The sequence below is a fragment of the Gracilinanus agilis genome, chromosome 2 (genome assembly GCF_016433145.1).
Source record: "Gracilinanus agilis isolate LMUSP501 chromosome 2, AgileGrace, whole genome shotgun sequence".
In the NCBI taxonomy this organism is placed as follows: Eukaryota; Metazoa; Chordata; class Mammalia; order Didelphimorphia; family Didelphidae; genus Gracilinanus; species Gracilinanus agilis.
In genome coordinates, this window is record NC_058131.1 from 436255414 (window position 1) to 436282014 (window position 26601).

The following is a 26601-nucleotide window of genomic DNA, read 5'->3' on the forward strand; positions in this document are numbered from 1 at the left end:
GCGGGGGGGGGGGGGGTTGAAGGGGAAAGGTGGAGCATGAATCATGTAACCATGTTAAAAATGAATATTAATAAATGTTAAAAAAAAAAAAGGGGATAAAAAAATCAGAACCTGAAGAGAAAGATTCAAGAAGAAAGACAAGATAAGAAAAAAAAAACAGTAAGTGGAAGACATTAAAGGGTAAAGAAAATTATGTGGCAGGTAAGACTGGTGAAAACATTCTATATGCAAGTAATGCCCAAAGGCTCTAAGGCAACCCAAGAAAACTGTAGCAAGTACATGGAGACAGCTAGGTGAGGTGGGGAAAGGGTGGCTATTTCTTTCTAGAGAAGCTTGATGCTTTTAATATAGTTCTAACACTTGAAAGAAAATTAGGCTGAGCTATAAGACTTGAGACTCGAGTGACATAAATCGTATTACTCTTGTTGGATATACTGATTTCCTATGAGGTGTACAATAGCTTGGGATTAGGTAAAGACCAAAGTTGCCCTATAAGATGGGCAATTATGGATACAACTAAGTGTATGTATGTGTATGTAAGGGGCAGCTGAGTGGCTCAGTGGATTGAGAGCCAGGCCTAGAGACTGGAGGTCCTAGGTTCAAGTCCAGCCTCGGACACTTCCAGCTGTGTGACCTTGGGCAAGTCACTTGACCCCTATCGCCCACCCTTACCACTCCAGGACCAAGGACGGTCCCTAGCCCGGATGAAAAAAGAAGGAGGGTTGGGCGTGGGGCTAGCAACCCCACCCTGTAAAAACTACATCTGCTAAAGAAACTGCAACCTAAAGTAGGGGCAGCTGGGCTAGCTCAGTGGATTGAGAGCCAGGCCTAGAGACGAAAGGTCCTAGGTTCAAGTCCGGGCTCAGACACTTCCCAGCTGGGTGACCCTGAGCGACTGTGTGTCCCATTGCCTACTGGTTGTGGCCCTATGCTCCTAGAATGGAGTCCCAGGATAAAAAAAAAAAAAGTGTATGTAAGTTAGGGAAATAGACATAAAACAGAAACAGCTGTTTCTGGGATCATCTTTGTGTGCTATAGAGAAGTCTTTATCTGGAAGGGTATAGGGTTTATCATCTACTCCAGTTTTCTATTTGATTAGGATGAATGCCTTTCCCAGTCACAAAGATACTATACAGCAAACCTGGGATCTGAACTCAAGTCCTCTGAGTACAAAACCAATGGTCTTTCGACTACACTCTACTTCTAACCCAACTTTAGCATCCTGATTCCTAAGGTTTACATCATATAGCAAGTAAGAAACTCCCCAGAGTTTTTTTTCCTAACGAAGTGCAAGTAGTACCTGGAGCCACTAATCATTTTCAAATGCTGAGCAACTGTAACACTATGGTCAGAGAAATACCAAGGTCAAAAAGACAGGCAAACAAAGATAGAGGAAATACCTAAAAGAGCTAAATAATATTCACTTATCAAAAAGATTGCAATGGAATGTGGATAGGTCATGTTGAAAGCTTCATTCTTATTATGTCATTCTAATTTATCATTCAGTTAACATCTTACTTTTAAGTTGAAAACATTATTGATCTGAATTCCAAACTATCTTATGACCTTTTTGCCTGGGTGAAATGTACAAATTTTAAATGAAGGAAATTAGGGGAAAACAAACCTCAAAGTTTTTATATTAACATTTGGTTTTGGTTCAATAGGGCAAGAAATCTATGTCTTAGAAAAGTCCATGTCATAATGAAAAAAGAATAGCACTTTTAGAAAGTAACAGGACAACTAACCTAACCTTAGGGAATGTGTCTGAGGGAGAGGGATAAATGGGGAGGAGAGAGAAGGAAAAGGAGAGAGAGAAGTAATAAGAGAGGGGCAGAAAGAGAAGGTGGGAGTGGAGAGAGATATAGACAGAGACAGAATGAGGGAGACAGTATATGTGTCAAAGAATTTTTAAGAACCCCTCAAAAATATCTTTCAAGAATGAGGAGCTGGAAAAATCTTGAGAGGTAGAGTAATGTAACAGAAATTAGACCTGAAGTTATAAGAACTGGATTCAAATTTTGCTTTATGGTTGATAATCATGGACAAGTAAAAAATTCTTGGGGGGCAGCTGGGTAGCTCAGTGGAGTGAGAGTCAGGCCTAGAGACAGGAGGTCCTAGGTTCAAACCCGGCCTCAACCACTTCCCAGCTGTGTGACCCTGGGCAAGTCACTTGACCCTCATTGCCCACTCTTACCAATCTTCCACCTATGAGACAATACACCAAAGTACAAGGGTTTAAAAAAAAAAATTTCTCGGTGTCAGATATTTCATCTGTAAAAATATGTATAGTGCTTATACTCTTTTGAGGAAAGTGCTTTGCAAATCTGATAGTCTTCCAGAATCTTCCACATTCCTTTTTCAACATCACCTTAATGTTGATAAAGCTAAAACAACTGGTTCCCTTTTCTTTGACTGTATTTGACTATAAATTCCTTTCCCCTATGTTTTGGCCAAATAGTAAAAAATTCCTTAGTCACACATTCACTTAATCTAAAGACAAAGTATAACCATAACTATGAAAAGTACTTACAAAATCTTGCTGAATGTCAGTGAAATCTTTTCCATATTTTTCTAGGGCTTCCTCAAAGAGATTGGCCTCTGAAGCTGACCACTCTTCCATTTCATCTCGGCAGAGAACTGGACCACCCTGAGGCACCAGAGCAGAAATGGCCTTGGAAATATCGTAGATGTTTTTGTGCAAAGTATCCATTGCATGAAACTAAAGGAACAAAGGAGTTTGTTCATTAGTTTGGAGGATCATGTTCAAATGGAAATCTAATTTATAAAAAGAAGGCAGAAGGGACTCTCCAATTTCTATTATTGGGGATCCAGCCCCTTAAAAGACACAAAGTTAAATACATAAAGCCATAGAACTGTGGAGCTAAAATTGACAGTGCAGAGTAATCAATGACTCTCATTTTACAAATAATGAAACTGAGACTCAGGGATAGGAAACAGCTGGCCCAAAGTATAGAGAAAAAGAAGGTAAAACACTCTAAGGTTGGCCTGGAAGAGGGGGAAGTGTAAGCACAAGCCAGAGACATGGGGAAGGATGTTGGTAGCTGAGAGATTCTTTTAAAAAACTGGTTAAATTTAAATAATGTGAACTTTATTTCAGGCACACTAATGCACTTTTGGTGGAACTGCAAATTGGTTCAACCACTTAAGAAACCAATTTGGAAATATGCAAATGGAGTGATTAAAATGTCCATACTAATCAATGGGCAACAAAGTGGCACTGTGGAAAAAGTTCTGGGCCTGGAGTCATGAAGACTCATCTTTCCGAGTTAAAATCTGACGTCAGACACTTACTAGCTGTATGACTCTGGACAAGTCATTGCTTGCCTCAGTTTCTTCAACTATAAAATGAGCTGGAGAAGGAAATAGCAAACCATTCCAGTATCTTTGCCAAGAAAACCTCAAAGGGTCAAAAACACAACTGAAAATGAACAACAATAACTAGTTGATAAAAAAGGTACAACTATTCATAGTGGCCATTCTCTATAGTAGCAAAGACCTGTAAATAAACTAGATATTCAACAATTAATAAATGGCTACACTAATTGGGTCATATGAACATAAGGGAATATAACTACATAGTAATAAATAATGAATATGAACGCAGAGAAGCAAGGGAAGACAAATGAACCTGTGAAAAGTGAGGTAAGCAGAATAGCAGCAACAAAAACAACACAATGACTACAGCAATGTAAAAAGAAAGAATAACAACAAAACAATTAAAACTGAATGCTGGAGAATTATAAAGACCAAGCTAGTCTTCTAAGATGAGATAAAGCACTTCCCTCAATTCACTAAGAAGGCCAAGGACCACACACACACACACAGACACACACACACACACACATGTCAATTTCTTTGACATATTGGTTGGCTTTGTTTAGATTTTTTTTTAGTTAAAACTGCATTTTTACTTGGAAAAACCTACACAAATATATGCAAAGTGAATTAAGCAGAACCAGGAGAACATTCATTGTACACAGTTAATAGCAATATTGCATAACAAACAACTACAACTGACTTAGCTGTTCTTAGCAATACAGTGATTCAAAACAATCCCCAAGGACTTGTATAATGAAAAATGCCACCCTCCTCCACAGAAAGAATTTATGAAGTCTGAATACAGACCAAAACACACTATATTTCATTTTCTTTCTTCTTTTTGTTTTGTTTTGCTAGAGTCCCTGTCACAAAATGTCTAATCTATATCAGTATACTAGCTATCACATGGAGAGGGGAAGAGGAGGGAAAGAATTTGGCTGACAATTAAAAACAAACAAAAAATAAAGGTTAAAAATATTTTCTACATGTAATTGGGAGGGGAGGAAGAGAGGTATACGCTGGGAAATGTAGGTGACAGAAATTTTTTTTTAAACATTTTTTAATATCCATTTTAACATGTTTACATGCTTCATGCCCCTACTTTCCCCTTCACCCCCACTCTCCCCCCACCCATGGCCGATGCACATTTCCGCTGGTTGTAACATGTGTCATCAATCAAGACCTATTTCCAAATTGTTGATAGTTGGATTGGTGTGGTAGTTTCGAGTCCACATCCCCAATCAGGTCCACCCCAACCCATGCGTTCAAGCAACTGTTTATCTTCTCTGTTTCCTCTCCTGCAGTCCTTCCTCTGAATGTGGGTAGCATCTTTACCATAAATCCCTCAGAGCTGTCTTGTGTCATTGCATTGTTGCTGGTACAGAAGTCCATTGCTTTCGATTTTACCACAGTATATCAGTCTCTGTGTACAATGTTCTTCTGGCTCTGCTCCTTTCACTCTGCATCAGTTCTTGGAGGTCTTTCCAGTTCACCTGGAACTCCTCCAGTTTATTATTCCTTTGAGCACAATAGTATTCCATCACCAGCATACACGACAATTTGTTCAGCCATTTCCCAATTGAAGGACATACCCTCCTTTTCCAGTTTTTTGCCACCACAAAAAGTGCAGCTATAAATATTTTCGTACAACTCTGTTTATCTATGATCTCTTTGGGGTACAAACCCAACGATGGCATGGCTGGATCAAAGGGCAGGCAATCTTATATAGCCCTTTGAGCATGATTCCAAATTGCCATCCAGAATGGTTGGATCAGTTCACAACTCTACCAGCAATGCATTAATGTCCCAATTTTGCCACATCCCCTCCAACATTCATCACTCTCCCTTTCTTTCATTTTAGCCAATCTGCTAGGTGTGAGGTGATACCTCAGAGTTGTTTTGATTTGCATTTCTCTGATTATTAGAGATTTAGAACACTTTCTCATGTGCTTATTGATAGTTTTGATTTCTTTACCTGAAAATTCCCTATTTATGTCTCTTGCCCATTTTTCAATTGGGGAATGGCTTGATTTTTTATACAATTGATTTAACTCCTTGTATATTTGAGTAATTAGACCCCTGTCAGAGTTTTTTGTTATAAAGCTTTTTTTCCCAATTTGTTGTTTCCCTTCTGATTTTGGCTACAGTGTTTTTGTTTGTACAAAAGCTTTTTAGTTTGATATAATCAAAATCATTTATTTTACATTTTGTAATTTTCTCTAACTCTTGCTTGGTTTTAAAATCTTTCCTTTCCCAGAGATCTGACAAGTAAACTATTCTTTGTTCACTTAACTTATTTATAGTTTCCCTCTTTCTATTCAAGTCATTCAACCATTCTGAATTTATATTGGTGTAGGGTGTGAGATGTTGATCTAAACCTAATCTCTCCCATATTGTTTTCCAAATTTCCCAGCCGTTTTTGTCAAATAGTGGATTCATGTCCCAAAAGTTGGGCTCTTTGGGTTTATCATACACTGTCTTGCTGACGTCATTTACCCCAAGTCTATTCCAGTGATCCTCCCTTCTATCTCTTAGCCAGTACCATATTGTTTTGATGACTGTTGCTTTATAATATAGTTTAATATCTGGTACTGCTAGGCCCCCTTCCTTCACAGTTTTTTTCATTATTTCCTTTGATATTCTTGATCTTTTGTTATTCCAAATGAAATTTGTTATAGTTTTTCCTAATTCAGTAAAGAAGTTTTTTGGTAATTTGATAGGTATGGCGCTAAATAGGTAAATTAATTTGGGTAGAATGTTCATTTTTATTTTGTTAGCTCCTCCTACCCATGAACAGTTAATGGCTTTCCAATTGTTGATTTTTTTTTTTTTTGGAAAGAGTTTTGTAGTTGTTTTCATATAATTGCTTTGTTTGTTTTGGTAGATAGATTCCTAAGTATTTTATATTGTCTAGAGTAATTTTAAATGGTGTTTCTCTTTCTACCTCTTGCTGCTCTAATGAGTTGGAAATATATAGAAATACTGATGATTTATGTGCAATTATTTTCTATACTGAAACTTTGCTAAAGTTGTTGATTATTTCGACCAGCTTCTTAGTTGATTCTCTAGGATTTTTAAGTAGACCATCATATCATCTGCAAAGAGTGATAGCTTAGTCTCCTCATTGCCTATTTTGATACCTTCAATTTCTTTTTCTTCTCTAATTGCTACTACTGCTAGTGTTTCTAGTACAATGTTAAATAATAGAGGTGATAATGGGCATCCTTGTTTCACACCTGATCTGATTGGAAAGGCTTCTAATTTATCCCCATTGCATATGATGCTTGTTGATGGTTTTGTATATATACTGTTTATTATTTTTAGGAAAGGTCCGTCTATTCCTATATTTTCTAATGTTTTCAATAGGAATAGAGGTATTTTGTCAAAGGCTTTTTTCAGCATCTATTGAGATAATCATGTGATTTTTGTTGGTTAGACTGTTGATATGGTCAATTATGTGGATGGTTTTCCTAATGTTGAACCATCCTTGCATTCCTGGTATAAATCCCACCTGATCATGGTGGATGATCTTCTAAATTACTTGCTGGAGTCTCTTTGCTAATATTCTATTTAAGATTTTTGCATCTATGTTCATTAGGGAGATTGGTCTATAGTTTTCTTTCTCTGTTTTGGGTCTACCTGGCTTTGGGATCAGTACCATATATGTGTCATAGAAGGAATTTGGTAGGACTCCTTCTTTGCTTATCATATCAAATAATTTGTATAGTATTGGGATTAGTTGCTCTTTGAATGTCTGATAGAATTCACTTGAGAATCCATCAGGTCCTGGTGATTTTTTCTTCGGGAGTTCTTTGATGGCTTGTTGTGTAAATAGAATTAGCTTGAGCCCATTAATAGTCAAAAATCTACCCATCCTAGGCTTAGAAATGATGTAATCCTAACCTCCCTTAGTGGGGAGGGGAGACGAGTTACCCACACGTGACAATAAGTACCAAATCAAGAATAAGGGACTGCCCTTTGGGTAGTCCAAATCAATGTAGAAACTGCCATTTGTCCATTTGAATTAGAGGTGGACCACAGGAAGTGATGAAAGACACTATCTCTTTAAGTAAGTTAGTGAACTTCCTGTGGGGGCAGTTGCCATCTCGAACTGGGAACAGAAGCATCTCCTGAGACCACAGACAGCTTACACTCTATATTGTCACGTGGGTAAATTAGGCTGACTTCCTTGGCCTAGCTGGGGCAATTCTAAACTCTGCCTATCTGGCTGTTGGGCCTTGTGGCTTACAGCTTCATTTATTTAGCCTTTTAACCTTCTCTCTCCGTCCAGGCCTTTGGCCTGGACTAGCCTCTCCCTTTCTCTTTATTCCTACTTTTTACCTACCAGATTTTAAATAAACTCCTCAACCCTATGCTAACTTGGGTCTGATTTAATTACGGAATCAACCTGAATTGTTGATTCCTGGCGGCCACACACACACACATATATATCTATAAATTCGTAAATTTTCCTTCTTACATTGTTCAATTTCTATTTCTGATATGGGATTATTTAGGTATTCTATTTCTTCTGCTGTTAATCTAGGCAATTTATATTTTTGTAAATATTCATCCATATCTCCTAAATTGTTATATTTGTTGCCATATAATTGGGCGAAATAGTTCTTAATGATTGCCTTAATTTCCCCTTCATTAGAGGTGAGGTCTCCCTTTTCATCTTTAATACTGTCAATTTGGTTTTCTTCTTTCCTTTTTCTTATTAGATTGACCAGTACTTTGTCAATTTTATCTGTTTTTTCAAAATACCAGCTTCTAGTCTTATTTATTAATTCAATAGTTCTTTTACTTTCGATTTTATTAATTTCTCCCTTAATTTTTAGTATTTCTAATTTAGTTTTTATCTGGGGGTTTTAAATTTGCTCGCTTTCTAATTTTTTGAGTTGCATACCCAATTCATTAATCTCTGCCCTCCTTAATTTGTTAATATATGCACTCAAGGATATAAATTTCCCCCTGAGAACTGCCTTGGCTGCATCCCACAGAGTTTGGTAGGATGTCTCATCATTGTCATTCTCTTCAATGAAATTGTTGATTGTTTCTATGATTTCTTTGACAAATTCATTTTGGAGAATCATATTGTTTAATTTCCAATTGGTTTTTGATTTGCCTGTCCAGGTGCCCTTACTAATTATTATTTTTATTGCATTATGATCTTAGAAGGTTACATTTATTATATCTGCTCTTTTGCATTTGTTTGCAATGATTCTATGCCCTATTACATGGTCAATCTTTGTGAAAGTACCATGTGCAGCTGAAAAGAAGATGTATTCCTTTTTCTCCCTATTTATTTTTCTCCACATATCAATTAAGTCTAATTTTTCTAGTACTTCATTCACCTCTCTTACCTCTTTCTTATTTATTTTTTGGTTTGATTTATCTAGATCTGAAAGAGGAATATTTAGATCTCCCACTATTATGGTTTTACCATCTATTTCCTTCTTGAGCTCTGCCAGTTTCTCCTTTATGAATTGGATGCTATACCATTTGGTGCATATATATTGAGTAGTGTTATTTTCTCATTGTTTATACTGCCTTTAATCAGGATGTAATGACCTTCCCTGTCTTTTTAAATCATATCTATTTTTATTTTGGCTTTTTCAGAAATCATAATAGCCACTCCTGCCTTCTTTTTCTCATTTGACGGCCAAAAGATTTTGCTCAAGCCCTTAACCTTAAACTTGTGTATGTCCACCCGCCTCATGAGTGTTTCTTGTAGACAACATATGGTAGGATTTTGGTTTCTAATCCACTCTTGCTTCTGTTTTATGAACGAGTTCATCCCATTCACATTCAGAGTTATAATTATAAGTTGTGCATTCGCTGACATTTTCGTATCCTCCCCTATTCCTACCCCTTCTCCTTAAACTATTTCCTTTAAAACCAGTGGTTTGCTATTAAGACCCTATCCCTTATCCCCTCCTTTGACTAACTTCCCTTTCTATCCCCTCCCTTATTATTACCCCCTTTTGTTTTTAAAGGCCTAATGAATTCCCTCCCCCTTCTTCTCCCCTCCCTTTTTTTGACCTCCCCACTCCCCTGCTCCCCTTGGTTTATCCCTTCTGACTTCCTCAGTAGGGTTAGATAAGTGTTTAATATCCCAATGGATAGTATAGCTACTCTTCCCTCTCTGGGTTGATTACACTGAGAGTAAGGTTTAAATATTACCTCTTAATGCTCTCTTCCTCTCCTTCTTATAATAGTATTTGTCCCCTCTCCTTCCCATGCCCTCTTTGTGTGTAATATAATATCCTATTTTTCTTATTCACTCAAGTTTCTCTTGGTGTCCTCTACTATTCACCCCACTCTTTCCCACCCCCCCATATCATCTTAGACCATTTAGTATTCCACCCTCTCCCTGTGAATTATTCTTCTGATTACTATAATAGTGAATACTATAATAGTGAATAGAGTTCACTACAGAGAATTATACATAGCATTTCTCCACATAGGAATACAGATAATTAGATCTTACTGAGGTCCTTAAAAAGGCAAATTTAAAAGTTATGAGTTTTCTTTCTTTCCCCTCTGTTGCTTATTTACCTTTTCATGTTTCTCTTGATTTTTGTGGTTGGATATCAAACTTTCCATTTAGCCCTGGTCTTTTCTGTGCAAATACTTGGAAATCTTCAATTTTGTTGAATGCCCATACTTTCCCCTAGAAGTATATAGTCAATTTTGATGGGTAGTTGATTCGTGGTTGCAGGCCCAGCTCTCTTGCCTTTCTGAATATCATATTCCAAGCCTTGCGGTCTTTTAGCGTGGAGGCTGCCAGATCCTGTGTGATTCTGATTGGTGCTCCTTGATATTTGAATTCTTTCTTTCTGGCTTCTTGTAAGATTTTTCCTTTTACTTGGAAGCTCTTAAATTTGGCAATTATATTTCTGGGCATTGTCTTTTCTAAGTCAAGTGTCGAGGGTGATCTATGGATCCTTTCAATGTCTATATTGCCCTCTTGTTGTAGGACTTCAGGGCAATTTTGCTGAATAATTTCTTTTAGTATATAGTCCAGGTTTCTATTAATTTCTGGTTTTTCTGGAAGACCAATGATTCTCAAATTGTCTCTCCTAGACAATTGGTCTGTCACTTTCTCATTGAGATATTTCACGTTTCCTTCTATTTTTTTCAGTCTTTTGACTTTGTTTTATTTGTTCTTATTGTCTTGAGAGATCATTAGCTTCTAATTGCTCAATTCTAACCTTTAGGGACTGCTTTTCGGGTATAATCTTTTGGTTTTCCTTTTCAATCTGGTCATTTCTGGTGTTCACTTTGCTTATCAGTTCATTTGATTTCTGAGCCTCACTTTCCAATTGCAAAATTCTGCCTTTAAAACTGTTATTTTCTTGCCTGATTTCTTTGAGCTATTTCCCATTTCTCTAACCAAATCTTTTCCATCTTTCTCGTCATCTCAGTTTTGAACTTTTCAAGAGCTTGTGACCAGTTTTCATTATTATTTTGGGAGGGTCCGGATGCTTGTTTGTTCTCCCCCTCTATTTGCTCGGTTGTCTGGATTTTCTCTGTGTAAAAGTTGTTGAGTGTTAAAGATTTCTTTTTCTTGTTAATCTTTCTCGTCTGAGCTTCCTGATTCTGGGTAGCCATTGTTAACCCAGCAGCTTCTCAGCTTTATCCTCGTGCTCAGGGTCTGTCTGCAGTCTTTTGGGTCCTGAGGTCTGAGTTCTGATTTTTTTCAAGGTCAAGCCCCCTGGTGGACCCCCTTGCTTGATCCTCTGCCGGAGGTTTCTTTACAAGTCTCAGGGCGCTGCTTCCACAGTCGTATACCCGTCTGCACTGGTTCCCCACTCAGGTTTTCAGAGCCTTCGCTCACGCTCACGCTCACGCTCACGCTCACGCGCGTGCCTATGTCTGCCTCCACCCACGCCTCTGCCTGCACCCGCGCTCAGAGTCTGTGCGCATTCTTTAGCTTTTTGGGGTCCTAAATCTTGCTGCTCTCAGGAACAGGCCCTGGAGCTGCCAATGACTCAATGGGTGCCCCAAACTTGCTCTATTTCTTTTTAGCTGGCTTTGGCGCTATAGGTGGTGTGTGTGGAGGGGGTGGGGGGTTGGTTGCTCAGCCCACGATTTAGTGAGAGCTGTTTCACCCCTTTATAGCATGGAAATGTCCCGATTCCACGTACCTTCCACGCTGCACCCTGTTGTGGGGTCCCTCTGTACAACTGGGTTTGTTTTTATGTCTCCTTGAGGAGTCTTGTGTGTTTCGGTCTGGAGAGGTTAAGAGCTGCTTTTTACTCTGCCACCATCTTAACCCGGATACTCAGGTGACAGAAATTTTAAGAAACCTAGCGAAAGGTAGGGAGTACATTCCAGGTATACTGGGCAGCCTATGCAAAGGCAAAGGGTTTTCTGGCAGACAGTTGCATGGAGAGGTAGACTGTTTGGTCTGCACTTATCCATTCTATCAAAAACCTGAAATTTTCACTAAATAATTGCCAAGAAGTCCCCAAAGAATTATAGTAAGTGAATTTTTACCTCCCTGTAACTCCATAAAAGTTATAGAAGTCTGTGGGTAACCAGTAAAGCTGGTACCTTAAACAAGCCCCGTGTTCCAGTAGGTCCAAAGACACTTGTGGCCAACAAGGTTCTGAAAAATCCTTTACCCAGGGAGGTTAAAAAAACAAAATCCTTCAAGTCAACTGTGAACAGAACAACACAGTAATGGTAAGAACAGGGCATCCCAGCCACACATTGATGCCAAGGTCCTTAGTATTATCTCCTAAGTTATATTATAAGGTCCTAAAGAAAAAATTGCTGACCCTAAAGATTCTAGGGAGCTTAATGCCAGGAAGACAACATGGACATCAAGGGGACTCAAGGTGAGAATAAGCAGCAACCAGCATACCACCTAAAAGTCTAGCAGGAGTTGCAAGGATGGGATAGGGTGGGTGTAGGTTAAGTCCTAGCACAAAGCCTAAAGTGGAAGAGAAATCAATGAAAATATCAACAAAATTATTACACTAGAAATGCTCCAAAAGAAGGAAAGAGTAACTACAAGCAGAAACCTAATGGAAAAATGAACTTTCCACAAGGACTATGAATATTTAGAAGAAATGAATCAAGTGATTAAAAATAAGGCAAAATCTCTCAAGGAAAGAACTGGAAAAATAAATAGTTTAGAAGAGAAAGTGATAGATCTCACCCAAATAAAAATTTCCTGAAAACCAGAAAGACTACACAGAAAATGAGTTCATTATCTAGTAAGGTATATCAAAACAAAATCAAAAGATTGAAAAAAACTGAAGAAAATGTTACCAACTATTAAAAAAACTGTTCTTGGAAAAAAAGGTTAAGAAGAGAAAATTTAAACGTAACCGGACTACTGAAAACCATCAACTTTTTAAAAACTGGAACATTATGCTTCAGGAAATTATAGCAGTTCAAGTACCTAGTAACTATAGTCAGATTACATAAGCTTCTACTAAAAATGAGAGGATATCTTGGAATATTTTACAAGATAAAGGATATAGAAGCTTATAACCAAGAATAATATAACCTGTGAACATGGTACCACATGTAGTACAAGAGAAAACGCTGAAAAAAAAATTAAATTCTGCCTTGCTGGGGGGGTTTTGGGGAGAGGGAAAGAACATGAATCATGTAACCATGGGAAAATATTCTAAATTTTAAAAAAATAAAACTCTGCTCAAAAAAAAAAAAGTGGGCCTTTAACTGAACATGACAAGAAATTATTTAATATTGAAATATAAATATAGGCATTAAGAGAAACTTTCAAAGGTAAAATTCTTTAAGTAATCAGAAGGGACTAATGACATGGTGCCAACACTTTTAAAGGGGAGAATAAATAACTGTACTTTCAGAAAATGTCTTCAAAGAGTATTGAGAAAGTTAACTAAGGTTCTAGGTAGTGGACTGTTTCTGTTCTAAGTGTTTTATGAAGGAAGAAAGAAGGCGTAACATGAAATTCATCAGTATAGAAAGAAGAAATAAGGAGGTAGAATTGGCTATTTCTCAAATTTGGGTAGGTGAGGAGAACACACAAATATGGAAAAAGGGATGAGGGCATCACTAGACCTCATTCTGATATGAAGAGAGCAAAGGGTAAAACTTATACACAGTCTTACAGAGCATGATATAAAAATATATCAAACTCATTCTCAAGTTGAAAAAGAAGAGGAGAAATAATAGGCATACTAAGAAAGGCTACAGAAACATTCAACCCAACCAACATACCAAATATATTTTGTGAATTCTTAAGTACAAGACCATCAAGAAATCTGTCATATGGAGCACCGTGGAAGCCATAGTCATGAGACATAATCAAGGCTGGCCTCCTATGTACTACCCCAAATAAAGGTCAAATTAAATACTATTTGAGCTGCTTTCATTCAAGGCTATGAAAAACTTATCCTCTGAGGCATGATAAGTTTGGATATCCCTATCCTCCTACAGAACTATGGGCAACCGCCCCTCCTCAATCTCTCTAAAACCCATATAAAGAACTATCTGCAGGAGCAGCTGGGTAGCTCAATGGATTGAGAGTCAGGCCTAGAGATGGGAGGTCCTAGGTTCAAATCTGGCCTCAGACACTTCCCAGCTTTGTGACCCTGGGCAAGTCACTTGACCCCCATTGACTACCCTTACCACTCTTCTGCCTAGGAGCCAATACACAGAAGTTAAGGGTTTAAAATTAAAAAAAAATTAATTTAAAAAAAACTATCTGCACATTAAGATCCTTGAACTATTCAGAAGATAATAAAACTGCTAGTGTACCTTAAAAATAACATCTGTAAAAATTAAAATGAATACATAACAATAACTTTAAATATTATGTTTTTAAGATTTATTAATAATCACTAGAAGTAAAGGAATAAAAAAGGTAACAAAATAAAACCACGTACCCAAGCAGATCTACCTGTTCAAAAGTCCCGCACTCACAGCTGCCCTCATAGGAAGGAAAGAGTGCTAGATACGGAAATCCACCAAATTTATCTCCTGTCTACGTCAGCATGTAATGACAGGAAGTCAGTGGGCTCCTGGGTAATGTAGTTCAAAAGTACAAAATTTCCAATTACACATATCAAACAGTTTGGAGGGGGCAGCTGGGTAGCTCAGTGGATTGAGAGCCAGGCCTAGAGATGAGAGGTCCTAGGTTCAAATCCGGCCTCAGACACTTCCCAGCTGTGTGACCCCGGGCAAGTCACTTGACCCCCATTGCCTACCCTTACCACTCTTCCACCTATAAGTCAATACACAGAAGTTAAGGGTTTAAAATAAATGGGGGAGGAAAGGCTTAAGAAGGAGAATAATCCTGGAAAGGGAACAGCCACAACTAAAACAAGCTTCCCGATTCTGAAAAGGAGAGGAGGAGCTTTTTTAAAAAATAAATTTCAGGGGGGGAAGGGACACAATTTAAAGACAAAACCTCATACACAAAAGATAGCAAGAATGTCAATTTGGTTGAAATGTAGAAAGCACAAAGGAAAGGAATGTATAATAAGCCTGGAAATAGAGGCTATTACTAGATTGCAAAGGAAATTAAAAACCAAGCAGGGGCAAATAGGTAGTTAAAAAAAAAAAAAAAAGAGGGAGGGGACAGCCAGACAATTCAGTGGATAAAGAGCCAGGCCTGCAGATGGCAGGTTCTGGGTTCAACTCTGGCTGCAGACAATTCCTAGCTATGTGACCTTGGCCAAGTCACTTAACTCCAAATTGACTAGCCCTTCCCACTCTTCTACCTTGAGACTAATACTTAGCATTTATTTTATGACAGAAGGTAAGGGTTTTAAAAACAAAAATAAGCAAAACAGGACAGTTTGTATTTTATTCTACAAGTATGAGAAGTTCACCAGAGGTCCTTGAGCAAGGAAATAACATAGAATTATGCTTCAGAAATTAATTTTGCAGCTGTGGAAGATAGAAGAAAGAAAGGAAAGTGGAAAACAAATTAGGAAGTGAAAGGTGATGAGCTTTTGAAACAAGGTTGGGAACACAATGAATATAGAGCAGGGATGGGAAGATTATATGTTGAAAAAAATAAATTGCAATTGTTGTGAATGTGTATTGTGAGGAATTTGAAGAATATAAACTGTAAGGAAGAGTCAAGGATGACTTCTAGATGCAGAAAGAGCAACAAGTCATCTGCAAAGAACTGAAAGAATCCATGGGAGCTGATCAGATCATCAGGAGAGCATAAACAAAGAGAATATGGTTTAAGAATAGTAATTACACAAGAGAAGAATCAAATCAGCTCAAGTGCTTGACCAGTCCACACCTACAACCCAAACAGTGTGTATACAAATATATCACTGCTGGGCTTATACCTCAGAGAGGTCAAAGAAAGAGGAAAGGTTCCTTAATGTGCAAAAATATTTAGAGCAAATCTTCTTGTGGTAACAAAAAAATGTAAATAAAAGGGATGACCATCAATTGAAGACTAATTGAATAAGTTGAATGTAATGGGAATATTATTATGCTAAAAGAAATAAAGAAATAGATAATTCAATAAGACATGAAAAGACTTCTATGAACTGATGCAGAGTGAAGAGAGTAAAACAAGAAAGATTTATACTATAGTATCAACATTATAAAAATGATTTTGAGAACTTTTATAACCTGAAGAAAAATGAAATACCAGAACCAAGAGAATAATAAACAACTGCCAATACTATAAAAACATTTTAAAAGCTGTAAGAAAGGTAAATAGAATCAAGATGGCAGAGTGGCAGATAGAAGTACAATAAGCTCCCTCCCAATAGATCTAAAAAATAAAGGGAAATCCAAGAGTCATAGTAAGTCATTTTTCCAACCCAAGATGGCCTAGTGAGACATGAATGGGTCTGTGGATACTTTGTCTTACCAGGAATGCCCATATAAAGCACTTCAGCACTTTGAAGGTACTGTGTAACAGGGCAAGAAGAGATCCCAGACCCATACCAAAGTGGGAAAAGGTGAAAGTTTTTAGCTTTGATACCTACTACTTAGCTCTAGGTCACAGATTCAGGGAAGCCCGAGAAGACATATATCTGGGGTGGCATCCCAGGACTAAACAATTAGAAGTCCTATGATGAAGGAAGAGACAAGTTCAAAAGTAAGCAGCATTAGTGTGGTTCACACTCCAAGAGCAGAGCACAGCAGTCTTAACTTCAGTGTCTAGTCCAGTCTGAAGCCTAGAGAGGATTAACAAGGCCAAACCAAAGGGAAGTCCCTTTTTAAAAGTTAAGTTTAATGCACGAATTGAGTTTTTAAAAAAGTGCTAAAAGTGTTTTTATAAATAAAATGAGAGCACTAGAGGAAAAAAATTGGAAAAGAAAAAAGTTATAAAAGAATTAGAAAAAGAATTAATAGCTTGGCTCAATAAGTACAAAATCTAGGCAACCAACAAACTCCCTAAAAATCAAAATGAACCAAATAGAAGCAAATGACTCCAATAGGCAACAAGAAATATTTATATTGGGTCAAAAGAATTTTTTTAAAATAAGAAAACAAAGGGTATTTCACTGCAAAAATGAATGTCCTGGAAAATAAAATGAGGAAAACAAATTTAAGAATCACTGGACTATCTGAATGCCTTGGCAAAAAAGAAGGACTGGATATTTTATAACAAGAAATCTTAAAACTGCCCTTAGAACCACAGATAGGGCAGAGTGGCAATAGAAAGAATTCAAAGTTAATCTCCTGAAAGAAACCTCAAAATGAAGCTTCTAGATCAAAGAAAAAATAACTGCAAGCAGCCAGAAAGAAAGAATTTAAGGGTCAAGGAACCATAGTCAGGATTACAATTTAGCAGTCACCACCTAGAGAGAGTAGAACATGATATTCCAGAAGGTGAAGGATATAGAGGCTTATAGCCAAAAATAACTTATTCAGAAAAGTTAAGTATAATTGCAGGGGAAACAATTGGCCTTTACTGAAACAGAAGAATATCAAACATTGTTGATGAAAAGATAAGAGCTGCATAGAAATTTGAAGTCCAAACAATGGATTTAAGAGAAACAAAAAGGTAACTACAAACAGATAATAATAAAGGAGTAAACGAGGATAAATTGCTTACATTCCAATACGAGGAGATGATACATATGTCCCCTTTTAACTCAATCATCATGGGTCAAAGAAGGAATTTAATTAGGCAAAGCCTGGGAATGGTTCTTTTATATCTTAATGATCTTAACAGAATAATGGAAAGAGGGGAGAGAAGGAATGGGATAGGATGGTGGTGAAGGAAGCCAAAAAAAAGGTAGAGGAAAGATCTCAAATAATGAGATGAGAGCAGACAGAAAGAAAGAGAAGCAGACAAACTTCAAGGAAGCAGGGGGCACTCACAAAGTGCAGGTGGACTCAGGGAGGATGGGTAGAGGGGGATGTTCTGTAGTCCTAGATGAAGTTAGGTGTACATCATGAATGGAATGGCATAGGCCATTTGGAAAGTGGAGGCATGGAAGAAATAATTGGATCTGAGTTGTAGGTCAGGGTTCAAGAATGGTGCTAATTCACCTGAGGTGGGGAGAGAGAGGAGAGAAGACAGGGAAAATTGGTGGCTAGCTGTGAACTCCTATTAGAGAAAGAAGTCCTGCTCCTTATAGTATTATTCTGACAGGCTGATTTGAATTGTTTGAGCTTCCCAGAAGGCTTCTTTATTTACCGGGTCTGGCGGGCTCCTACATTCCTAAATACAGAGTCTAAACTAAGGTAGCAGCTAAAAGACTAGAGAAAAGGAGTCAGAATCAAAATCTTTCCTTTCTACAACCTTTGTTTAGAGTCTCTACTTTCCTAAGTTTCCGGATGGTTCTATTTCTAACATTTCAAGTAAAGCTATCTTTCTGAGGCATTTTTTCCTCACCCCACCCCCAATCTGCTGAATATACAGAAGATAGGAACTTCAGTCTCTGCATAGTAGCTCTCTTCTGAAATGTCCTCCTTTGAATGTAATAATAATGTTCCTGAGATAACATAAATTGCTTTTCAGGGGATGATGTGGCATTGCATCAATATTCTGGAGACTATCAAATCTTTCCTTGATAGAGTACTACATGATTCTTTGGTATGTTTTTTAAAAAGTGATTTCATGAGTGAAGACTGACGATCCAGGAAAGGAGACTGAGAAGAAGCAATAATAGATAGGTAAGAGGAGAATCGGGAGAGAAGGGAATAATATCACAGAGAAGAAAGTAATCAGAAGTATCAAAAATTGATGAAGGTCAGACATCTTGGAGTTTTCAATGGAAGAATTATTATCTCTTACATAAAAGGCCCATATTCAATTCCTGATCAATGCAAGTGCCATGCATGATCATAACCATTTCATAGATTAGAAGATGGCTCCATGAGTAACTATTATTAACAGATGCTAATAAATTCTTATTGACTGACTAAAAGATGGCCAGCATTCTGATGTTGAGCTTCTCCAAATTAATGTAGGCTAGATCATGGATAAGATACTTAAGGCCATTTCATCTTAAGAAGGTCCTGACAGGGCTTGAGCTCTACTGATCTTGCCTTGATCTTACAAGATGTTTTAAAATCTCCTCACTGTATGGGGATCAAGACTTTTAGTGAAAGGCTATCGAGTTTCTTAATGAAAGTTTAATTGAAGAGGCAGATAGGTAGCACAATGGATAAAACATCAGACCTGGACTCAAATCTGATCTCATATACTTCTCAGCTGTGTGACTCTGGGCAAGTTACAATTCCAACTGCCTAACCTTTGTTGCTATTCTGTTTTAGAATTGATATTAAGAGAGAAGGTAAATGAAAAAAAAAAGTTTAATTAAACTGAAGGAAAAATGAAAAATGTGAGAAACGATTGGTGAATTCTCAAATATAATAACTAAAGATGTGTAAAGAAAAGATTCTTTGAACTATCTAGGTATCTTTTGATTGTTTCATAGACATGTGTTCAAGTAGAGAAAACATTTATCACAATCCTTTTCTGAGAAAAAAAAAATCATCTTTATGCCCAAAGGAGATAAAGCAGAAAATGAAACAATGTCAAAACAAACATTACAAATAAAATATTAATAAAGAGACTTTAGCTAATAGCTTAAAAATTATTCACTGTCTACGTGCTATTTATTTCAGTGATACAGGAAGATTTCAATATTAGGAAAACAATGAACCTAATTAATAAGTCATATTGACAAAAATGGCAAATGAGATCATATCGATAAAAAAATTTTAAAGTCCTTTTCCAAAAGACAATACTTATTTATATAAAAAATATAGAAGGTCCTATAAGAAACTGAAATACTAATAGTGTTCAATAAACCAAAGGTTATGAACTACTAGAGTAAGAACAATATACTATTTAGTAATAACTGCTGGGAAAAGTAAAAAGTTGATTTGTAAAAATTAGACTTATTGTGACATCTCAAACCATAATTCAAAATAAATTCCAAATGTATAAATAACCTAAATGAAAAAAGTCAAATCATAAAAAAATTAGGAGATCTATTATAATAATAGATAGGAAAAGAGGTCTTTATCAAACAAAGCCTAGAGAATGCAAAAGAGAAACAGATAATTTTGTTTGCATAACACTAAAAAGTTTTTGCACAAAATCAACATAGTTAAATTAAAGAACAATAAACTAAGAAAAAAATTTCAACAAATTTCTCTGAAAAAGGACTGATTTCTACAATACATAGGGATAAAGATATATAAGGTATAGATAAGAGCCATTCACCAAATGTCAAAGGATATAAATTGCAAGTTTTCAAAAGAAGGGCAAGCAATTAACAATCACATGAAAAAAAGTTTCATATTATAGATAATGAAAAATGCCAATTAAAACAATCCTTAGGTTCCAACTCACTCCTATAAAATTGGCAAAAATTTTAGAAAGGGAAAATGAAAACAGTTACAAGGCATATAAGAGGATAGGATACTGAAACACTGGAGCTGTGAAGGGGTCGGAATACATCATATTGGCATGTAATTATTATCCCTACAACTGAGGAGGCTATGGTAGACTGCTTGAGTTTAGGAGTTCAAAGCTACAGTATGGTTAAAGTTGACTAGATCTCTGCACCATGTTCAGTACTAATAAGGTGAGCCTCCAGAAGCAAGAAAGCCAACAGGCTTTTTTTTAAAGAGAGATGAAAGAGCTTAAGTTGAAAACATAGCAGGGCAGGACAGCTAAGCAGCACAGTGGATAGAGTGCCAGGCCTGGACTCAGAAGGATCTGTGTTCAAATTTTATCTCAGACACTTCCTAGTTGTGTGAAGCAAGTCGCTTAACCCTGATTTGCCTAGCCCCCGCCCTTCTGTCCCAGAGGAGGGAGGGAGGGAAGGAGGGAGGTTTTCTTTCTCTGTTTTTGGTCTGCTTGGCTTTTAAATCAGTATCATATTTGTATCATAAAAGGAATTTGGTAGGACTCCTTTACTTATTATGTCAAATAATTTGTATAGTATTGGGATTAATTGTTATTTGAAGTTTGATAGAATTCACTTATGAATCCATCAGGCCCTGGCGATTTTTTCTTAGGGAGTTCTTTGATGGCTTGTTCAATTTCTTTTTTTGATATGGGATTATTTAAGCATTCTATTTCTTCTGCTGTTAATCTAGGCAATTTATATTTTTGTAAATATTCATCCATAGCACCTAGATTGCTATATTTATTGCCATATAATTGGGCAAAATAGTTTTTAATGATTTCCTTAATTTCCTTATCACTGGAGATGAGGTCTCCCTTTTCAACACTGATACTGTTAATTGGTTTTCCTCTTTCCATTTTTTTAATTAGATTTACCAGTACTTTGTCTATTTTATCGGTTTTTTCAAAATACTGGTTCCTAGTCTTATTCAATAGTTCTTTTACTTTCAATTTTATTAATTTCTCCTTTGATTTTTAGTATTTCTAATTTAGTTTTGATCTGGGGATTTTTAATTTGTTCATTTTCTAGTTTTTTAAGTTGCATGCCCAATTTGTTAATCTCTGCCCTCCCTAATTTGTTTAGGGAGGGCAGAGATTAACAAATTACTGAGTATATGTGTATAAGCACATATACTCAGTGATATAAATTTTCCCCTTAAAACTACTTTGGCTGCATCCCATAGGTTTTGGTAAGAAGTCTCATCACTGTCATTGTCTTCAAAGAAATTATTAATTGTTTCTGTGATTTGTTCTTTCACTAACTTATTTTGGAGAATCATATTATTTAATTTCCAATTAGCTTTTGCTTTGCCTTTCCATGTATTCTTACTAATAACTATTTTTATTGCATTATGATCTGAGAAGGTTACATTTATTATTTCTGCTTTTTTGCATTTGTTTGCCATGTTTGCCCTAGTACATGGTCTTTGTGAATGTTCCATGTGCTGCTGAAAAGAAGGTGTATTCCTTTTCGTCCCCATTTATTTTTCTCCAGACTTAAACAGAGAGTTTGCTGCCCAAACACTCAAGAGAATCACCATAAGGTAATTAAGAGATCCAGGGGGGGAGGGGGGAATAAAAAATCTTTTCTTTAAGGGATCCAATAAGTTCGAGTGATTTGTATCTCTATAAGAAAAGATACTGACAAATGTTAAAAATTGTTATTATCAACTAGAAGAAGTTTATATAGAGGGAACAGTGACAAATTGTATAAGATGAAATGTCAAGATATATACATATATGTTGCATATATATGTATATATCTTGACATTTCATATATATATATGTATAAATATATACAAAACTAGAGGGAAAAAAAGAAGGTAATATTAAGAAAATTGAGAAAACAAACAAAATGGAGTAAATTTATATTCCATAAAGAAGTGCATGGGGCGAACAGGGAAGAATAGCAATACAGTGGAAGGTTGGAGAGAGGAAATATTTAATACTTAAGTGCACTTAAATCAACTTAAAGAGGGAAGAACAATCAGATCCATTGGGGCAGAGAAATGATTCATGCCCTATAGAGAAGTAGAAGGGTAACAAAAGGACTGGTGGGGAAAGAAGCAACACTAGGAAGGAAGGGGGGGAGGGTAGCTTAAAAAGACCTAAAGAAGAATAAGAGGGGAATAAGAAGGGAGAGGGTAGAAAAGGGAAGTACAATAAGGGAGGGGATTAGGGGAACTGATTAAAAACAAAACACTGGTATAGAAGGAAATAGTGAAAGAAGAAAGGGCAGGACAAGGAGAGAGAATCAAAATGCCTGGGAATACACAGCTGATAATTATAACTGAATATGAATGGGATGAACTTGCCCATAAAAAGGAAGCAAATAGCAGAGTAGATTTGAAACCAAAATCCTACAATGATGTTGTCTACAAGAAACATACATGAGGCAGGCAGACATACATAGAATAAAAATGAAAAGATGGAGCAAAATTTATTGGGCTTCAACTGAGAAAAAGAAGGCAGGAGTTGCAATCATGATTTCTGACAGAGCCAAAGTAAAAATAGATCTGGTTAAAAGAGATAGGGAAGGTAATTACATCCCAATAAAAGGCAGTATAAACAATGAAGAAATATCAGTACTCAACATGTATGCACCAAATGGTATAGCATCCAAATTTCTAAAGGAGAAGTTAGTGGAGCTCAAGGACAAAATAGATAGCAAAACTATACTAGTGGGCGACCTCAACCTTCCCCTATCAGATCTAGATAAATCAAACCAAAAAATAAATAAGAAAGAGATAAGAGAGGTGAATGAAATCCTAGAAAAATTAAAGTTAATAGACAGAAGGAGGGAGGGAGGGAGGGAGGAAGGAAGAAAACTGAGCAAGTCAAAGTTGGAATACCAATAAAGACTGGGATTAGGCCAATGAATGGTTGTTAAACTTCCAGCCTGGGTGGCATATGGAGACTCAGTCTCAAAAAAAAAAAAAATAGACCAGCCATTCTTCAGAGTTTGAAATCAATATGGAATAATTTGAATCATATGAAGAATATCACTGAACTATGAACATATGATCTAGTGATACCATTACTACATATTAACTTGAAAAAGAGCAAAACCAAAGGAAGAAGATCTGTCTACAAAAATATAGCAACAACGTACAATGATAGGAAGAACAACTCAGACTTGTGAATTCACTGGTAGAAGGTATTCTCAGGTGAAGAAACTCCCTCTACTTTTATGATTCTAACTATTGCAATTTGTAGATTTACACTGGTGACTGGGAAACTAAGAAATTAAATTAATCCCCAGAAATAAAGTCAGTGAATATCTTTCTTACTTGGAATCTAGTTTTCTATACATTATACAAGTTCTTAAGTTCTTTACTGTTGTTATTGTTCATACTCTCACTCCACCTTCTTTGGCAGTTTAGCAGTACGGACTCCTCAGAACACAAACCAATTATACTGAAGTACAATTATCAGAATATTTAGGGAAAAAAAGTTCACAGAGCTGTTAGGAACCTCAGTACTATTTTATAAAAAAGTAAGAAAAATAAATGATAACTTACTCAGTATAAGTTGATCCCCTGAGAAGGGGATCGCTGTATCTCTTTGCTCTTAGGCCTACTCAGAAGTTACCAATACCCCTTGGGCACAAGGGGACAACACAGAAGTACAGAGGTTTTAGTAGTGACTTCTCATTTGGCAGGTGAAAGACTGAACAAGAAGTGACATAAATGAAATCTATCCATTTGCAAGCTGATAGGTATTAAAAGTTCACTTGAACCTATTGTTGCCATCTGTCAAACACTAGATTTCATCTTCACTTACCAGTGTAATATCTCTGGAGGCTGCTGCAGCACTCATATGTAAGCTTGGCTGTCTGACTGAACTACTGCAGTCTAGGGCACGGGCAAATGTACCAACAGATCTGAAAAAGATGAGGGGGAAAAAAAGCATGAATTTTCTGTGAAAGGTAAGAGTAAGCCCAAGAAGACACTCTAACTGGAATACCACACAATTCCCAATAACCATACCTACACTGAACCTATACCTAAAACCTTTTAGGATGACTACTAATGGCACCAAAGCTGAAAATATGGCTCTACTACTTTATGCCTTTACAAAGACCTTTTACTCTCTGGGTTTTAATTTCCTCAGCTATAAAATTAAAAGGTTAGGTTAGATTATGTCATGAAGCCCATAGTAAAGTTTATAATGCATTATTTAAAAAATGTTCTCTCCTTGTCTAAGAGTACTGACAATAATGTTATATGAACATATTACGTATATATGTTCAGTGATGGCAAACACACGGTCATATGCAGAGAAATATGGGGCAGCATGCCAAGGATGAAACATTTGTGGTGAGGTAGTGTAGACACTGTGCACTAAAGATGACAGTTATACCTATATTAATTTACCTATTTTGGTTTATTAAATACAGCTATATATTACAATTATACATTTTTGTTATTTAAACTATAAATATCACAAAATTATGTTTTTTTTTTCTTGAAGTGATCCACCACCTGAGTTATGCTCAGGTTTTTTGGTGAATTTTGACACACCAAGGTCAAAAGGTTGCCCATCACTGTTATAGTTCCAGTAACTAAACTTTATACTTTTGTCCTAAAAGAGTGATACATCTCCACCCCACCCCCACAAATGTTTATAATAATTAGGTAGGAAAGGCCTATAGCATAGTAAAAAGTACTGAACAAGAAAATAAAATCCCTGATTCACTTACTAACAAGCTGTGTGATTGTGTCTGACTTGTTTCATTCCACAGGACCTCATGTCCTTCATGTGTAAAGCTTTTATTTTACCATAAGCTCTAATTCCTACAAATATCTTTGTACTATATCTCTTACAAAATTGTTAAAAAGAAAAGGCTTTGTAAAATGTATGGTTCTCTCTATAAAAATTATGATAGTGATGAACCAAGAACATTATTTTTATTATGAAAGAAGATGAAAATGGGGACAAGTAAACCCATGCTCTGAGGATTCAAGGGATGGAATACAAGGATTATACAATATGTATAATCTAAATTGTTAAGAGATTTCCTGTAGAAATAGCTAATAACAAAATTAAATTAAAAATTAAATTAATTTAAATTTAAGAAAAATTATCTGGTGCTCAGGAATGCTGTTCCCATAATCAAGAAAACACATTGTTTTCCTCTGAAAATTTCAAGTGCTATAGAGATGTATATAGGGAAAAAAACTGGTGCTTGAAAACATAAAAGTGTATTAATTTTTGTGCTACAAGAAGTTGTATACTATCAATGTGAAATTTCTGTTTTAAAAGAAAAGGTGAAAAGTTCCAGTTTGCAAATAGGGTTACAGCTCCTTAGTTAAAATTAAAAACCAATCCCATAGGAAAGGGAAAGACATCAACATAGACATAGCTTTGTAAAAGTGAAATTTGGGAGATGTCATCTAAAAGTATATATAATTTCCATGTGCCCATAGAAAATATATATACTTTTAGATGACATCTCCCAAATTTCACTTTTACAATTCCCCATGAGGTCAGGCAAAAAAAAGGTTAGACCTTTTACTTCGCTGGACCTGTAAAAATAGACAACTTCTAAAATTTAGGAATTTGGGGGATAAAAGAAATAGATGAACAAATGGTTAAAATTAGACGCATTGACAAAAAACCAATTTGGGGGCAGTCCCCTATTGGTATAACAGTGTACAATTAAAACAATATATACAATTCAATTTCAACTCCCCATAGTTCAATCAACTGCACCCCAAAGTTCAAAATTTGGTCTTCATGGTACAGTGAAGGCTTTTCAGACATCTTCATGGTGTCTTCACCAAACAGGTTCATCGTCTGGATTCTGGGGAGATGGCAAGATCCTTATCCTGAAATTATTCTCAAAAGAATTTAAACTTTACATTATAGATTACAGAACATACATTTTATTCTAAGATTTATACTATTCCCCGTGAAATTACTCCTAAAAGAGTTAAATATACATATATTTTTACATTATCGAATTTTAAAAAACTTAACAGATATTCCCCTGAGGTAAATCTTAAACACACCTTTTTTTTCTAAAAAAAGGCACCTCAGGTCTGCTAAGGATGAGTGGCTGAGTCCTGGGGGTTGTATGAAATCAATTGGCAAAATACAAAGAATAAAATTCAAGAAAAAATTAACTTGTGAAAAATGTAAAATGTGCAAAAAATGTAGGGAAAATAAACTTAGACCTTTGAATGAAGGCCTAATTAAAGTGAATTCAGCAATGTGCAATTACCCATTCAGGGCCAGGACTTAAGGAAAATGTCCCTCTCTGATCTGGCTTATCAGCTTTTCAGGGAACTGAGCCAAATAAGTAACCAATCTTAGGTGCTTTCTAGGAATCTAAGTTGAGGGGGCCCACGTCCTCTAAAGTTTTAGAAAAGACTGGGACTCTAGGACTCAAACCCCAA

General features: G+C 36.3%; 1 protein-coding gene across 1 annotated transcript in view; it reads right to left on the bottom strand.

The window, feature by feature from the left end:
- Positions 1-26601, bottom strand: part of MTA1 (metastasis associated 1) — a 138245-nt gene that overhangs the window by 49963 nt on the left and 61681 nt on the right. The window contains exons 7-8 of the mRNA XM_044664721.1: positions 23984-24083; positions 2531-2719 (exon numbers count right to left, since the gene is read on the bottom strand). Coding sequence (XP_044520656.1) covers positions 2531-2719; positions 23984-24083 — 289 coding nt within the window. The remainder of the gene's footprint in view (positions 1-2530; positions 2720-23983; positions 24084-26601) is intronic.